The sequence below is a fragment of the Diabrotica undecimpunctata genome, chromosome 2 (genome assembly GCF_040954645.1).
Source record: "Diabrotica undecimpunctata isolate CICGRU chromosome 2, icDiaUnde3, whole genome shotgun sequence".
NCBI classification, from domain to species: Eukaryota; Metazoa; Arthropoda; class Insecta; order Coleoptera; family Chrysomelidae; genus Diabrotica; species Diabrotica undecimpunctata.
This window is the reverse complement of record NC_092804.1, coordinates 142,995,624-143,012,737: the sequence shown is the minus strand read 5'-3', so window position 1 is coordinate 143,012,737 and position 17,114 is coordinate 142,995,624. Positions and strand designations below refer to the sequence as shown.

The window sequence follows — 17,114 nt, the reverse complement described above, 5'->3', positions numbered from 1 at the left end:
AATGGCGCCATCTAGTTGTTAATACGTCTTTCGGTTACCACGAGGTGAGCTATCTAGGGTGTGGTTTATAATCAATGGTTAGGGTTTGAAAATATTACGGAGTCATCATGTAGAAATCTACAATTAATTTGAAAATTTTAGCACAGCAGCATGTCGCAGTCGAGTCATTTCTAGGATCATAAACAAATTAATTGAGGATGAAGATCAACCTTAAAATGTTGGGTTATCTTTCTTGAGTGAACTCTTTGTGATTTGTATCTGCGTACAGTCGTTGAACAGTATTTTCTCCATATCTCCGCAATACCTTTATCGTCGTTGATAATGTGCTGTTTTTCATCCATTATGTTTGTGTAATTTGTTTAAATTTTCTAGCCAGATATCGGACTTCGCTGTAGAGCTCATAGGATGATTCATAACGGTTTGCATGCCTCTCTAATAATATACAAATAGGTAAAAAATAAACACTGAAATTAAGTAATTTGACCATTTATTTATCCAAAAGAACAGTTTTAAACATAAATCTCACACTCAAAAATGATCGCTATTAATATTTCAATGCGAGACAATTAATATTGCTGGACAATAACAATGTGGAGAATAATTGAATTTTTATTTGCGACAATTTGACTGTTTTGATTGCGTTTAAAAATATTTATTTTAAATTTCCAAATTTTTTATGTACAAGTACTACATCAAATTGCCGCAAACCTACATTTTGTACCACCACGACTTTAGTAACATATTCGTCATTTGAATATCAAACTTGAAGAATTTTAGTGTAAAAACGAAAATATCACAAAAGAATATGACCCTGAAGCTATTTTCTTGTGGCACCTTGAGAACGATTTCCGAAGTGGAAATCGAAACGTCAAAATAAACTTATTTTAAACTAAAATTGTGGTTAATTCACACTAAAAACAGTAATTCAAAAAAGAATTACAGAAAAATATTATACCTGTTTGGTAGTTTATTATCTCTGTCCATCTAATCAACCATAAATGTATCTCTACCTATATAGACCTTACTTTTTTCTTCCTTTCCTGGAAATTTTGCATTATATCACTGCTCTTTACTATTTGTGTCTCCATCTCTTTATTCTTTGTACACCTCCATATTTCAGAGGTATCTGCCACAAAAGATAGATAACACCTGTTTCAAAATTCTTATTTAAAGACCATTAATATTGGACCAATAGTTTTCCAAATGCTGCCTAACCACCTTCTCATTAATTTTCTGTACCTCTTCAATACTATGTGTAGGAATACTAAGGTAATAGTAAGTCTACATGGATCTACCCGTTGGCCATAACGTTAACAGTTTTGGCCGACATAATTGGAAATTGCAGACAAGACTATCAGGATTTTTCACGCTCGCTACACTTTATTCATTTTCTTGTAGTGCCTATCTGTTTCGGATGTTGGCGACCATGGCAATCGGTACTTTGCACACTGCTGCTTTAAAAAGATTTGTGGTTGTTGTATTAAAGCAAGTACGTAGATTCTTCAGCCAGGTAAGCCTTAGCCTTCCTGGGCCTCGTTTTTCTTTCTACTTTTCACTGTAAAATTAGTTGCAGCAATCCATATCTTCGATTTTGGCTGTTTTTATTGTGGTTAACAGCTTTTTCTTTTTACATTCTTAATAAAACATCCTGATTGGTAACGTGGTTAGCCACATTTCGAAAGCCTCAATTTTCTTACAATTTCTACTACTTTGCTACTTTCAATGATAAAAACAGTTTTCTTCTAGTTTAAAAGATGTGTGGCGACCATCAGTGATACTGTACTTAATTTACGGTTTTATGATGCTATTAGATTCATGTACAAATTGAGTCTCTTATGCATATACTTTGATTTGAATTAAATTCTCGATCAAAGTGAATGTTTCAAAATTTGAATGGAACTTTTAAGTGCATTAGCACTAGCTTTATTCTGTAATATTTATCGTGGTAATTTTTAATTACAGTCTCAGTGGTACATCTTGTATTTAATCTCATACATCCAGGATAATTAAAAACACTTACACTAAATAAATATTAATTTTCTATGAGATATTATTTACAAAAAAAATATATATTCAATCTAATTCTAGGTTATCAAAATCACCTGAAACCTTGTCAATCTTTCAACAAAGTTATGCATATTAGATGCAGACCTCTTTTAAACGCCAAGAGTACGGACACTGAATTTAATTAAAAGTATTTTCGGTTAGGCTAAATATACCACAGTTCTGATATCCTCATTAAATTGTAGAAAGTAAAGGAAAAACTTTTTAAAGTAAGGCCATTAAATGAAACAGTTTTAGCGTCTTAGTTCTCCCATACAGAGACGGAATTCGAAAAACTGAGCATGTATGATTTAACATTGGATTTAATGTAAAACTTTGAATGGAGTAAATAGAGGTTATTGGACTACGATGTCTATAGATGGAGAGATAGTAGAATAGTATTGGAAATTATTGTTATCATTTTAGTATTTAATAAAATGAAAAATAAGTAAGCCACAAAATTTTATCGGACCAAATTGGGCCAGACAATTTCAAAATTGTATTTTGTTTCGAGAAATTATATTTGAGATAAGTTAAGATTTTGAAAGAACAATATAAATAAAAACAACACTTTTTTATATTAACTATCACATTTTATGGAAATAAACCATAAATATAATTAAAAATAACTTATTTTTAACGTTTCGATTTCCACCTTGCTTTCTGATTACCGAAGTGGAAATTGAGAACGATTTCTGAGGTGGAAATCAAAACGTAAATATACAGTATTTTAATAAAGTGGATTATTCTGATATGATATAGTACTTAATATAACAATATGTATTCTCGGCTAGTTTCTCTTAATTTCTCTGCTATTGGAAATTTTCTATACAAAACTGTCCCCGAGCAAATTTTATTAAATGTTGAGAATGTTTGTTAATACAATGTAGGCAATAGTAAAATAAATATATGTCTTTAAAAAGCCCACCCATTTTCCTCTTGGTTTTTGTGTTATGGATAATGTTATGCAAACTTGTGACAGAGGACTGTTGTAGTCATAGAGGGGAATGTTTTTATGAATAAAAACAATTAGTTTTGTTAAGTTTAATTTGACAGTATTAAGACTCCCGATTTTATGACACTAAAGTCAGTCATAATATAATATATATAAATATAATTCTGCTAATTAATTGTCACAACCAATATTTTACACTGACATAATACTTTGTAGTCAGTACTTTTAAAGTAATTAATATTAGTTATACGATGCCTTATAAAAAAATCAGTGTTAAGATTATAATTCAGGAAAAAGCTTTAAATTAACTTATTTCTCAAAAACCGTTAGAGATATAGGAAAATATTAAAATTTTAGACATAAATCTGGATCTGGTAACTTTTGCAATATTTAGTTAAAGCTGACATCAGAAATCTTTTGTGGAGCTAAGTGGGCAACCGCTATTTTGTTTAGTGGTACTAGTGCGTCTGATAGTGAACTCCGCGCTTCAGTCGTTAGTGAAAACAGTAACCTGGTAAGTTTTTTTAAACTATTTTCAGAGTTTTAATAAAGAAAATTTATTTAAAATAATTGATTATCTAGTATGTAGCCACAGTTGTTTCTTTAACCTGATATATTTAGATAATTTTATTTTATTAAGTATTCATGTAAAAATAAGTCAAGTCTCCTGTGCTATGAAACGGCAGAGGATTGTTGGAAACTAAAACAGGTGTTTGTTTTTAGATATATAGATAATCAACTATTTTAAACAAATTGTCGTTATTAAAACTCTTAAAATAGTAAAAAAAGCTTACCAGAGGACTGTTTTCACTGACGGCTGAGACCACTGTTCACCAGCAGACGTGGTAGTAGCACTAAACAAGCTTAGCTCCACAATAGAACAAACTTCACACCGATTGCGTTACGTTTCACGATCTAAATGCCTCACACCAAAACAAAATTTGACTCAGCGCGGTTTTCAAATTTTAACATGGGAGTATTTGAATAATTTAAGGACAGCATTTGCAAATAGATAATTTGATTAACATTTTATTTTAAAAATATAATGGTGTTGTCTACAGATGCTTACCAGTTTTTTTTATGTATTTGGATTATTTTTTGTTTGGTTATTAACGACAAAAAATAAATACTTATAGCAAGATTTGTAATACTGGAAAAGGGAGGTACCAGGGGCTGTGTTTTCAGGTTCATTTATTTCAAATTACTAAATATTACTGTGAAGTGCCAAGAATACCTAATAATATATCGTTATTTATACAAAAAACATAAAAATATTAACATTTATTACATAAAATTAGCTAAGGACAGGGATTTTCCATATAATGGAGAATTACCCTTATATTAATATATTAACCGATTATTGTGTTCTTCTCTGTTCTTCTTCTAAATGAGGTTATATTGAAGTTAGCTGAAAGTCTCATGGGGTGGCCAAATAAACAATATCGAAATTCTTCACAAATAGAAATAGAAAATGAAATGCAACATGTCTTTGAAATAATAATTACACTATTTTATATTATGGGCCATACTTAGTCTTTTCTACACCCTATCTTATTTTTGAGCAATGAGTCCCTTTCCGTTCAACTATTACGCAAACGTAAGTTAATACTGCTTATTTTATTTTCTATGCTTAGCATAGCAGATGCACACCGGCAAATTTAGTCCTAACGAATAGGTAATATTTTTGAAGGCCAATTTTGTTACCACACTCATGTACAATAAGTTTTGTGATCATAAGAGGTTGCAAAATATAGCTATATATCCCTACTAAGGACTTTCAAGTTACACTGGCCAAATAATACTTTATATTTTTGCCTGAACTCAAATAACATTTAACAATATTCAGTGCCTATATAAGCGTGGTAAGGTATGGAAAGAACCAACATGTCTTTGAGCAAAAAGTACTTTCGATGAAAAAAATATATATATATAGTCTATACATTTACTATTTTTAAAGATATAGTTCTCTTAATAAATATAACTAAAATATGTTTCTCTTTGAATATATTGTTTACAGTTTAGGTTAAGTGGTTTACCATTCAATAATTGAAGTACTATAAACAATCTATGATGGCTCAAGCACATACCTCGCCCCTAATCATAATCACACAACGCAAGGTGTTTTAAGTAGAAAACTGTACGTGTTGATATGTATTTAAATATATTTTATATTAATTTTTTAAATGGTTAACAATATAGCACCCATATAGTCGATTCACCGAGCTTGTGAATATTGAGACAGTCATTGTCGGAAACACATCTTAAATAAACTTACTGTTGCATGTTTTTAATTGAAAAAAGATGAATCAATATTCATTAATTTTGATTAAAAACTTTCCATTTGCAAATATGTACAATGTATTTGTATGTATAAATAACTAAAGCATTTCAAAAATAAACAGTTAACCCTTTGATTTTATTGATGCGGTTTTATTTTGTTGATAAACCATGTGAATATTTTTTTACTTTTAAGTTACAACTAATATTTGCTATGAGCATGTGTGCTTCGTTTTATAGTAACCTCAGTTAAAATCAAAATTTGTACAACATAGAACAAAAAGTGGTACCGTAGGCGGTACTGTAGACTAGCGCGAAGCTTCGTACTATGTTTTCTATATTTTTAAAATTGAATAAAGTATTTTTATTATTTATTTATTATTTTTTATAGATTTTAATAAAATTGAAAAAGTTTCAATGAACTCATCCAACTGTTTACTATGACTGCGAACCACGAACCGCTATTTCACGGCACAAAATGAATGTAAAAAATTTATGAAAAGAATGAAGACAAAAAACTATTTATTTGAGGTATGCCAATAAACACTTTAAGAAAAATATTTAGCAAGATTGCTTACATTAATACATCTTCTTTAGTTGTATCATAAATTTTGTAAAAAATTAATACAGCAACAACAAATCAATAAACATCGTCACCGTCCACTTGCACACTGCAATATACTGTTGACATAATCCAAGCAGTAGTGGGTGTAGATATACCAATAACCTATAGGGCGATCTAGAATCAAGAATATCGTCTGCAAATTGTTAATTTCTAAATGGTTACTACATTATTTATCAAAATATACAGAATAATCATTTACAATATAATATCGATAGCTGTACTAGCTTTATTTTAAATAATACGCACTTATAATCGGTTTGTTTAGGTCAAGAAATAGTTTATTATCTTATATTTGTGATGTCCGCTCCATTGAAATTCAACAACTTGACAAATTAATATAAAAACTTCCACAGCCAGTATCAGAATTATCTAATTGTTATCAGAGTTTACACCGCGTCTTTTTGAATTACCCATATGTGAGCCCATATCAACGTTTTGCTATCTTTGCAGGTAGTTTCTTCACGCGCTGGAAAACCTTTTGGTCACAGTAACTCGAGTACTCACCGTGTCTAGTGGTGAAAACCAATAGCCGGTATGAGATTTCAATTCATTGTTTCTAAGAAAAAACCATCTTTCCGTTTTTTTATCTCATTCATCTGTCGTTAATACAGTCATGAATATATTCCCTCTTTAATGACATAAGCAGAAAATAAACTTCTGTGCAAAGGTCTTTCCCAAATAATTACAACTGAAGAAATCGTTTCTAACATCTAAATTCTCGACAGCAAAAGGACTGACATACAAAATGAGACACTATGAATATAGCAGGCTCATGACGAGGCTTTATGACTATCACCTCGTACTCAAGCGACCGGAGGTTCAGGGTCCACATAGCCCTGGAAAGCCGGAGTGCCACAGAGAGCAGTCCTGTCATTCCTTCTGTACACCATATACACAGCTGACGTTCCAAGAACACCAGGAACATTACTAAGCCTTTATGCAACTAACAGCAATCACGGCTAAACACATAAACCTGGATATGGAGTCTTGGCTGACTGTACAACATTTTTCCAATTTGTTCGGTCTTCCATCAACCTAGGGTCAAATGGAATGTTTATTTTCCGGAGATCTACTTGTATGTAATCTCTCCATCGCATTCTGGGACGTCGGAGTGGTCTTTTGCCTGTGGGAATCTCCTCCCATACCAGTTTTACAAGTCTCTCGTTATGCAGTCTGTGCACGTGGCCTGCCCATCTTAGTCGCTGTGATTTAATTTCTTGGACAATATCGACGTCATTGTAGAGTGTTTTTAATTCAATATTGGTTCTGATCTTATACTGGTTTGACGTGATGTCATGGTGAGGTCCGAAAATTTTTCCAAGTATTTTTCGCATTCGTATGTTATTACAGGTCTGACGATGGATTTATAGATTTTGATCTTTGAACTTGTAAGATTTTTTTATTTTATGAGCTTATCCAGTGCGAATAGACAGCGGTTTGCAGATTGGATTCTGTCTTTTATTTCTTCAGTAACATCATTGTCAGCTGTGATTACGGCCCCCAGATACTTAAAACGTTGTACTCTTTCGAAATTGAAGGTGTTGACCGTCACATTTTGTCCTATTCTGTCTCTTTGTGTCGTTATATTTATACAGATATATTTCGTCTTCTCTTCATTAATCTTCAGCCCTACTTCACTTGTTGTTCCTTCCACCTTGTTGAAGATGTCTTTCCTGGATATGATGGAGTCTCCAACGAGATCTATGTCATCTGCATATGCGAGTAATAGCTTGGGTCCTTTTTGGTTTTCTCCCCATGGTTTTCTCTAATACAAGGTTAAAAAGTAGTGGAGATAATGCATCACCCTGTTTGAGTCCACTGTTGATTTCAAAGCTGCTAGACAGTTTATTACTTACACGCACTTTAGATATTCCACCCTACGCAGAATGGAGTATCAAATGGAAAATAGTCATTAAATCAGAGAAGATCCAATCGCTTATCTTCAAAATTAGAAGAGATAACCCAGAAGAACAGCTAACAGTGTAAGACAGACCCACCGAATGGCAGCCCGAAACTAAAAACCTATGAGCCATAATGGATCAAGGTTTAACGTTCCCACCCCAGGGCGGGTCTTTGTACCCAGGACTCCCAGATGGCAGGCATTTTGATGATTGTTGCCTTCATAGCGTATCAGCCTGCTGTGGGGAACGGGGGGAGGATGGCTTGGGAGCATAGGGGGAGAGATGGAGTGGTTCCTGATTTACACGGATCAATCCTCCTCGCCCCAACAGTATATCCAAATATCAGTTTTAGGGGTATGCATTCGAATCAGGTTGGATTTATTTCTATTGCTTGTTAGTACTTTGCATGATTAATTAGTTTCTTGAATGATTTGTTTAATTGTTTTTTGATTCTGATAAATAAATCTTTTATAAAAAATATATCCATATATAATAGTTTTATTAGCGTGTATCATTGTTAACACATCAGATCCTTGTTGATATTATTTCAAGCAAATGGTTTTATTGTCAATAAAATAATCTATAGTTGCAAATAGAACGTCTAGATATTTGAACTTTATATTGTTTGAAACGTTTAAGGTAACTGCAGTTATGTGAGAAAATTAATATAAACTAAATTTAAATTTGCAATACAACACGTAAGTAACTTTTAAAACTCTAATCAAAATACGAATTAGTATTATGTTTTTGAAGTTTTACTAATCTACTCCATTTCTAAGAGTATTTCGTCAAACAGGCCTTTTAGATATTAAATACATACAATATATACAGCGATTTATGTGATGTACATTTATTCTGAACCAATAAAAAACAAAGTATTCAAGTGGACGTTATTACCAAGAAGTTTCATTTTTTAGACTGGCTTATAAAACCTTCTGAGAGGCGCTAAAGCTATCCACGTTTTTACTCCAAAAAGGAACAAGCTACCAAATGGAAACTCCAAAATAGGACATCGAGTTTAATTAATATAATATGCTCGGTTGCACGATTGTCTCCACTATTAGAGAGTAGATGTACCATAAAGAATATAAGAAACCAGTATCATGATAAATACCTTGTCTTTATTTGGTTCAGCATAAAACAAACGCACTTTAGAACCGATTATTTCACACGAGTAGTTCCGCACTAAGTAAATATTTTAACCAATCGACGACTTTCATTTTAAATAGTGTAATTGGTGTATTTTAACTTCGTTTTATATGAATGGGGTAAAATTCTGCGATGATCAGAATATTGTTTCGTACAACCAGCAGCGGCGGCCGGCCAGGTGAAGGTGAGGTTCACCAAAAAAATATAATTAAATTGAGACAAATAAATAAAAAATGAAAACATTATTATATCTAAATTTTATTTATCTAAATCAATTATTTATTCTCTTTTAATTAATCTAAAAATTAAAAAAGACAACTAGCTTTATTAGCGGTACGTACTTGACGGTCAAGTCCCGACCTGTGTCACTAGACGTGTATAATAGGATTCCGGAAGAGGTGAATATCATTTTTGAAATGCGAAATCCATCTCCATTAGCGTTCACGGTTGCCATGGCAACGTGACGTCAGCCTATCCTTAGTGATAGCTGAGAAAAGTGGTGAGTGCAGTTCCGTCTAAAAATATATTATCCGTCTTCACCCACTGTTGGATGTGTATTTGGTATTCCTATTTTTCGGAAATTTCTCTAAGCGACAATATTTTGAAATTTAGTCTATGATATAGACATTTTTTATATAGTATAGTGTATAGTATAGTATTTATTAGTTTAGTTTAGTCACAGTATTAATTTTATTTGTTTAGTGCACTTTATACATTTCTCTGTGGTTTGTTTCGGATTTCGGATATACACTGTTCTCGTGGATTTCGTTTGGACAAAAATAATTTTAGACAGACATGAATCCAATTAATGACTTCTTCTTCTTCTTCCTATGCCGTCTCCATTAACGGAGGTTGGCGACCACATTTCTAAAAACTTCTCTGTCTTTTGCAACGTGGAATAATTCGTCTACAGTCATGTTTGTCCAGTCTCAAATATTTCGCAGCCATGATTTCCTCTTTCTACCTATTCCGTTTTTGCCATCGACTCTACCCTGCATGATGACCTGCAGAAGACTATATTAAATGGTGGCTAAATTAATGACTTGGTGTCTAATATATTAGAGACTCCGTTTAGGCTTTGGAAAAATGAAGATAAAAGGGATGTTCTTTTACATTGTCGACCAACCAGTATTTTAAACATCTGCGTCTGATCCAGAGTGGTCGGCTGCAATCAGCATCTGACTTAGAGTGGGCGGCTGAATCGAAACTCACCAACCCGTTTTAGCAGGCGTGGTGTTTTAATCGCCAAAAAACCCTCAATGAAATGTCAAGGTTCAGAACTAAAATACCCCAGGCAAGCAGAACGAATCGTATCTAGTATAAGTGCCCTAAAAAACTGTTTTCAAGTTATTAGGGCCCTAAACTCTATACATTTTTTTAACGAATTTTTAATGAGATTTGGGCGCGAAGTAGGTACCAAAACTCCTTTTGGCTCCGGCAAGCTTTCCTCATCTTCACCACTTTTTTAGGCCACGAGCCGCCGCTGACAACCAGAAGAAAGTTATTTCAAACTGGCATGTCAACACTTGACATAAAAATGACGCTTAGTATTTGATCTCTTAACTACAGACGTTACAACACATATTAACTAAATATACCTTTTTATAAAGGATTTTTTATTAAAAGTTTTGTGATTTATGGTATACAGCAAACTACAAGAAATTCATTTTCCTTATGGAAATATTAAATTGTAATTTAACTTCAACACTCGGTGATATTGTGAAAGAGGTGTAGTAGAAACTAAGGAATAGTCTTCAAAATCGCAAAATGTCATCTAACCTACAGACAAAAATTACAACGTAAAACTGTTTCGCTATATAATGTCACGGCGTTTTTCAATTCTTTAATTAAAAACGAATATTTAGGCCAAACTTTAATATTTTTATGAAGGTCGTTTTCTTGTCCTCCCTTTCGTTACATTTCTTATTTGTGCACTATTTACACTCACATGCGAGTATAACACCGATATTGGTAGTACCACAAAATGTAATACTTCCTATAAAATCGATAAGAATCGTCGAAAGTTTAAAATGTTTTAAATATACAATCAGTCCTAACAATAATTACATAATATATAAAATCTGAGTTACAATAAAGAAGACGATAACACAAGCTTAAAGTTATTTACAAAATCACCAATCTGATATTGACTCCAGTTGAATGAGATCAGAAAACAATCAAACTATACGCAAATAAGTAAATAAAACGAGTCATAGTCCTATTTATTATCATATCCATCCAAAAAATTTAATGTTTGGATGGAAATTGTCCTAAATAAGCTAGCTTACATACCAATTTTATAAAGACGGAAACTTGACTGGTGACAAGTATTTAGATTTACTAAATAACCAAATTATTCTTGAACTTCCACCAGATAAAGCGCTGTTCCACTATTATCCACTGCTAAAAAAATTTTTGAATGCGAATTTTCCAAATCATAGTAGAGAATTCATAGAGTGGCTTGCTCGTTCTCCGGAAATTAATCTGTTCGATTTTTTTTCTTTGGGATCAGCTGTAGGCGATCATCATGTTTGCAGGATTTGAAACAAATAATTATTGATGAATGTGAACTAATACGTGGAGAAATACTGGAAAGAGTGACTCACAAATTTAATAACAGCCTTGCACATTGTCAGGAGGTGAACGGGCGAGTATTTTGAACATTTGAAGTAATTTTTTTAAATTAGTTTTCTCATTGGTCTTAGTAAATAAATCTTTAACTGTAAAGTGATTTACTTCTTGTTTTAACATTTTTTTCTAGCAAACTTACTATGTATGAATTAGGAATAACAAGTTCTTTTAAAATCTGAAAAAAATATACAGGGTGTCCCCTTTAAATTAAATAAGTTGAAGAAATTTCCCGTGAAACCGGAAGTAAAGTAGTAACAAAAAATATGATGTCAGATGCTTTATGTGTCATTGTATTTTCATGCAAAGTTTCATGAATAACGTAAATCATAGAAGAGAATTCATAGAGTGGCTTGCTCGTTCTCCGGAAATTAATCTGTTAGATTTTTTTTCTTTGGGATCAGCTTTAGGCGATCAACATGTTTGCAGGATTTGAAACAAATAATTATTGATGAATGTGAACTAATACGTGGAGAAATACTGGAAATAGTGACTCACGAATTTAATAACAGCCTTGCACATTGTCAGGAGGTGAACGGGCAAGTATTTTGAACATTTGAAGTAATTTTTTTAAATTAGTTTTCTCATTGGTCTTAGTAAATAAATCTTTAACTTTAAAGTGATTTACTTCTTGTTTTAACATTTTTTTCTAGCAAACTTACTATGTATGAATTAGGAATAAAAAGTTCTTTTAAAATCTGAAAAAAATATACAGGGTGTATATCCTTTAAATTAAATAAGTTAAAGAAATTTCCCGTGAAACCGGAAGTAAAGTAGTAACAAAAAATATGATGTCAGATGCTTTATGTGTCATTATTATCCCAACCTGTATATATATATATATATATATTTATATATATAGATATATATATATATATATATATATATATATATATATATATATATATATATATATATATTTACATATTAAATATTTTATATCTCTCGATAAATATTGTATCTAGGTAGATACCCACAATCAATGATTCAATTATCTTATGTTGTTTATACTAAATATATTATAAATTATACTACTTTAAAAAGATTTGATAACATTATAATCGTGGAATTTAAAATATTATAAGAGGTTACAAACAGAGATAAAAGTTAATTAAAAAAGTATTGTTCTGTTAGATTTCTTTTTCGTTGTTAAATTTATAGGTTTTTAGGAGGTAGTTTTACGCGTATTTGTAAATTATTATTGAGTAAAGTTTATTTCCAAGTATATCGTCTTCCGCTGCGCATGACCGATCGGAGTCAAACTGGTCCTTTGCTAGGTGCGCATGACTCCGATCGGGGACAGTAACCCGTTGATTTTTAAGACGGTATATTTTACTTAGTATGACGCCGACGTTAGTTAATGTTTGTCAAGGCGTAAGTGTCAAACATTTTTACCAGTTCTTTGCTGCGGTAGTTTCGTGATTCAAAATGGCGGAAAGTATGCAGGGCCCTTGAAAGTGTGAAAAACAAGAAATATTCCTGCCTCCAGACACAGTATTTCTAAAATTCCGATGGTTAATAAGGGACGAACAAAGAGAAAGCGTTGCAAAATATGCTCCGAAAACAAAATTAGAAAGCAGACAACATATCACTGCAAAAAATGTCCTGATCAACCCGGATTTTGTGTTGAATGCTTTGAAATTGTTCATATGTGAATCAAAATCAAATCAATATGTGAATATTTCTCTATTTTATAAAATAAATAAACTTATTTTTTCTAAAATATCGTTATAGAATTATTTTTCTAGAAAAATGTTCTAATTTGCCTTGTGCCGATCGGAGCCAGTCAGCGATACACTAGAAATTCTTAGCCAGGTGCGCATGACTTCCATCGGATTCAAAAATTCAAATCACATTTTCATGTCTTGCCTATCGATAAACAAGTATTAAAATCCACCCAGACTGTGTGGTAGGGTAGAAATTTAAAACGTGTTTATCTAATCATAATGGTTATATGCAAATAAATATGCACACCTCAGGAGAATACCGTTGGTATGAATATGAGAATTGTAGTCTTGTCACATTGACTTTTCACTCGAAAAGTTCGGTGTGCCCATTGCGCTATCTACACGATCATTGTCTATTGGATTGCTTCAGCTATTTAAATGTTTGATTCTTCTATTTTTATTAATTAGTTTGCATACAAAAATTATGTTAAGGCATAAAATTTTGTAGATAAAAGAGATATTACCGCCCGATGAATTTACTATTATGTACAAACGAGAATCAAAATTGTAGGCAGTAAATTCTTAGAATAGTGACGTTTCAGCGCTTGTAAGTCTTCCAATAGCGTACGAAAAATTTTATTTCAAAATTTCAAACAAATTACGACAAAGCTACTTGTATTGAAGAAATGCCTATTTATAATATGTATCACGTTAATGTAGGAATGATTTTTGTTGACATTTGGGTTAATTACAATAAATAAGTAAGAAACGTCCGGAGTTGTGGAAAAAAAAGCCGTGGATCTTACACCAGGACAACGCACCTGCCCATAACACGCTGTCTGTGAAGCGTTATTTAGCCGCTAGAGGCATTCCAGTGCTCGAACACCCACCGTACTCGCCTTATTTAGCACCGTGTGACTTTTTTCTGTTTCCGAAGATCAAGTCTGCTTTAAAAGCAATCCGGTTCGAGTCGATGGAAGAGGTGAAGCGAAAAACGGCGGAGCTCCTAAAAGCTAACAAAAGAAGAATTCCAGCATTTCTTTGGCCAATGGAAAAAAAAAAACGAAAGGAACGGTGTGTGGCGAGGGAAGGGGAATATATTGAAGGAGAGCATTCGATTGTGAAATAATTTTTAAAACAACAAAACTCTTTTTCATAAGCAGTTTCGTTATTTAATAGCCAGACCTCGTATTTTAATTGTTGCCGTTTGGTGCCAATATAGTTCTGAGATAATTCGCAAGTCTTGTTTGTCAACTCCAGTTGCTCTTAGAATTTCTTGGAGCCTTGGAAAAATTGTATAGGACACTGTAAAAGAAGATAGAATGTGGGATTTAGACACAAGAGTCGATATTTCGGATGAACTATTAATTATCAATGTAAATAGTAGTGATCGCGATAGCTCTTCATTATCCCACGTGTTGTCTTCATACGAAGATTAATATTTTGACTTCTTGTGAAGGTTGAACTACTTTATCAAGATTGCTTTCGTATATAAGTAAACTTATTTTGTTAACATATATTATCGTACTTTTAGATGTTTCATTCACATTTCTGAGAATCTACTGCCTACAAATTTGATACTCAATTATAGTACATTCTCCTAGACGGCTGATCTCGAAATTTCAGGCGAACCGGACTCGTAGTTTTGTTTTGACAGCGTGTGGAATAGGCCGTGTCCGCAGATTTTAGAAAAATGGAAAAAGAGCAATAGCGATCGGTGATTCTATTCTTGTTCTTTGAAGGGAAATCGGGCAGCGAAATTAAAGAGCGCTTGGATGCCGTGTACGGTGATTCTTCTCTTCGATGGTGACCGTCAAAAATTGGTTTAGCGAGTTTCATCGTGGTCGCACGTCGGTTTTTGATTAGCCACGCCCAAGTTCCCCGAAAATGGTTACCAGCGAGGATAACGTGACAAAGATCCACGATTTCGTATTAGCAGAGCGCCAATTGAAAGTGTGCAAGGTAGCTGGGACAGTAGGCATCTCAAAATACCGCCTGTATGAAATTTTGGGAATGAGAAACCTGTCGGCGCGATGGGTACCGCGTTTACTCACTTCGGAGAACTAGCGCAACCGTGGGACCACTTCAGAGCACTGTTTGACGCTGCCCCATTTGGCGAACAAAAATGTGTTTTTTTCAGCATCACAATGCACCGGCTCAAACCTCCCCCGTCGCTACGGCCAAATTGGGCTACGCACTACTGCCCTATCCACCGTATTCCCCAGATTTGGCCTCGTGCGACTTCTTTTTGTTTAAAAATTTTGAGTCGAATGAAGATATCATCGTCGCCACAAAGAACAACTTTGCAGACCTCGAGAAAACGTATTTTTCGAACGGGTTAAAGAAGTCGGAGTATCGCTGGGCCAAGTGTACCGAGCTAAAAGAAGACTATGTTGAGAAATAAATCGCCACCTTTCCAAAATTTTTGATTTTCTTTTTTTAGGCTAAGTAGTTATCGGACCGTACTCTTACATATAATACATAAAAGAATCAGTCATAGGCAGCAGGTTATCTAAAATATATATGACCAATTATTTGTGAGTCACCATTATTTTTAAATTTTAAGACAGTAAAAGGGTTGTAGTGCTACTGATCATGAAGACAGTTCATAAAATAAAAATTTTTTATTAAAAATCCTTTATAAAAGGTATATAAAATTATATACCTTTTATAAAGGATTTTTAATAAAAATTTTTGTAATATATGGTATACAGCCAAAGTACAAGAACTTAGATTCCTTGTGGAGTTCATAAAATAGCAGAGAAATCTTATTGATATTAATATGATGTATTATAAAGAAATATCCGAAAATGAGACAGCTGATTAGCTTTCAAAAGAAATTTTTTTAAGGATCAATAAAATGGCAGATTGCTAATATATTATGCCATCTGGACCTATGAAGATTTTCGCTCCTGAAACAATTTACAGATTGGAACACCTTCCAGTTCAAAATGAAAAGAAAGTCTGACAGTATGTAATTTATTATACAATCGCATATGACACTAATCTGCAGTTTCCTCAATAAACATATTATTTACCTTTCAACCAAGAAGTGTTTCAATTCCATTTATATTTAACAATTTTATTATAATTGACATTTGTACATTGTACTTATTAGACTTCCATTCTTTCTTATAGAAATGATAAAAATAGGACTATACACGTTCTACTGAACTTAAACCTGAAGCATTTTAAAAGACTCATTGAAAGAGTTAAATCAATATGCAAAATTATTCTAAATCCAATATTCGAAAAAAATAAATTTATTTTTAGCGACATCACAATTCTCCGTTTCCGCTATCGTTGTCATCTTCTTCTGGATATTCAGAATCATCTGAAGGATCATCGTACTCCTCATCGTAGTCATCATCGTAAAAGTCAGTCATTTCTATTTGGGGCTCGGAACTATTAGGTTTCACTTGTGTTTTGATGCAATAATCTTCCAGAGTTAAGGGGACTTTTAAACCATCCCTTTCTGCTTCAGCTCGGGCAGCCATAGCTTGTTTTCTAAAAAAATAAGTCGTTATTAAATTAATCAGTATAAAATTGATACTAATATGTTTACAAATAAAAATCTATTAATTATTTACAACAAAAATCGGTCATCTCTTATTGTTGAAGTTTGATTGTAGTCTATTGGTCATGACTATTTCTGACAAAAATAAATATTTAGCGATCCTGCGTGGATAATATATCTATATACATAAATAAAAATGAAACACTGCCTGGGGTAATTGCGGGGTGGATTAAGTAGCTCTGCGGTTATCATAGCCGGTCCCAAGCCCGGATAAAATGTGGAGGGAGATTGTCAAGATTAGCAACCTACCAATCGTAAAAACGAGTAGATCCAGTCAGAGAAAAGATAATAT

General features: G+C 32.8%; 1 protein-coding gene across 1 annotated transcript in view; it reads right to left on the bottom strand.

Moving 5' to 3' along the window:
• Positions 1-470: 470 nt before the first annotated feature.
• Positions 471-17,114, bottom strand: part of LOC140433942 (ubiquitin-conjugating enzyme E2 R2) — a 52,073-nt gene continuing 35,429 nt past the window's right edge. The window contains exon 4 of the mRNA XM_072521914.1: positions 471-16,752. Within this exon, the coding sequence (XP_072378015.1) occupies positions 16,524-16,752 (229 nt within the window). The 3' untranslated portion in view covers positions 471-16,523. The remainder of the gene's footprint in view (positions 16,753-17,114) is intronic.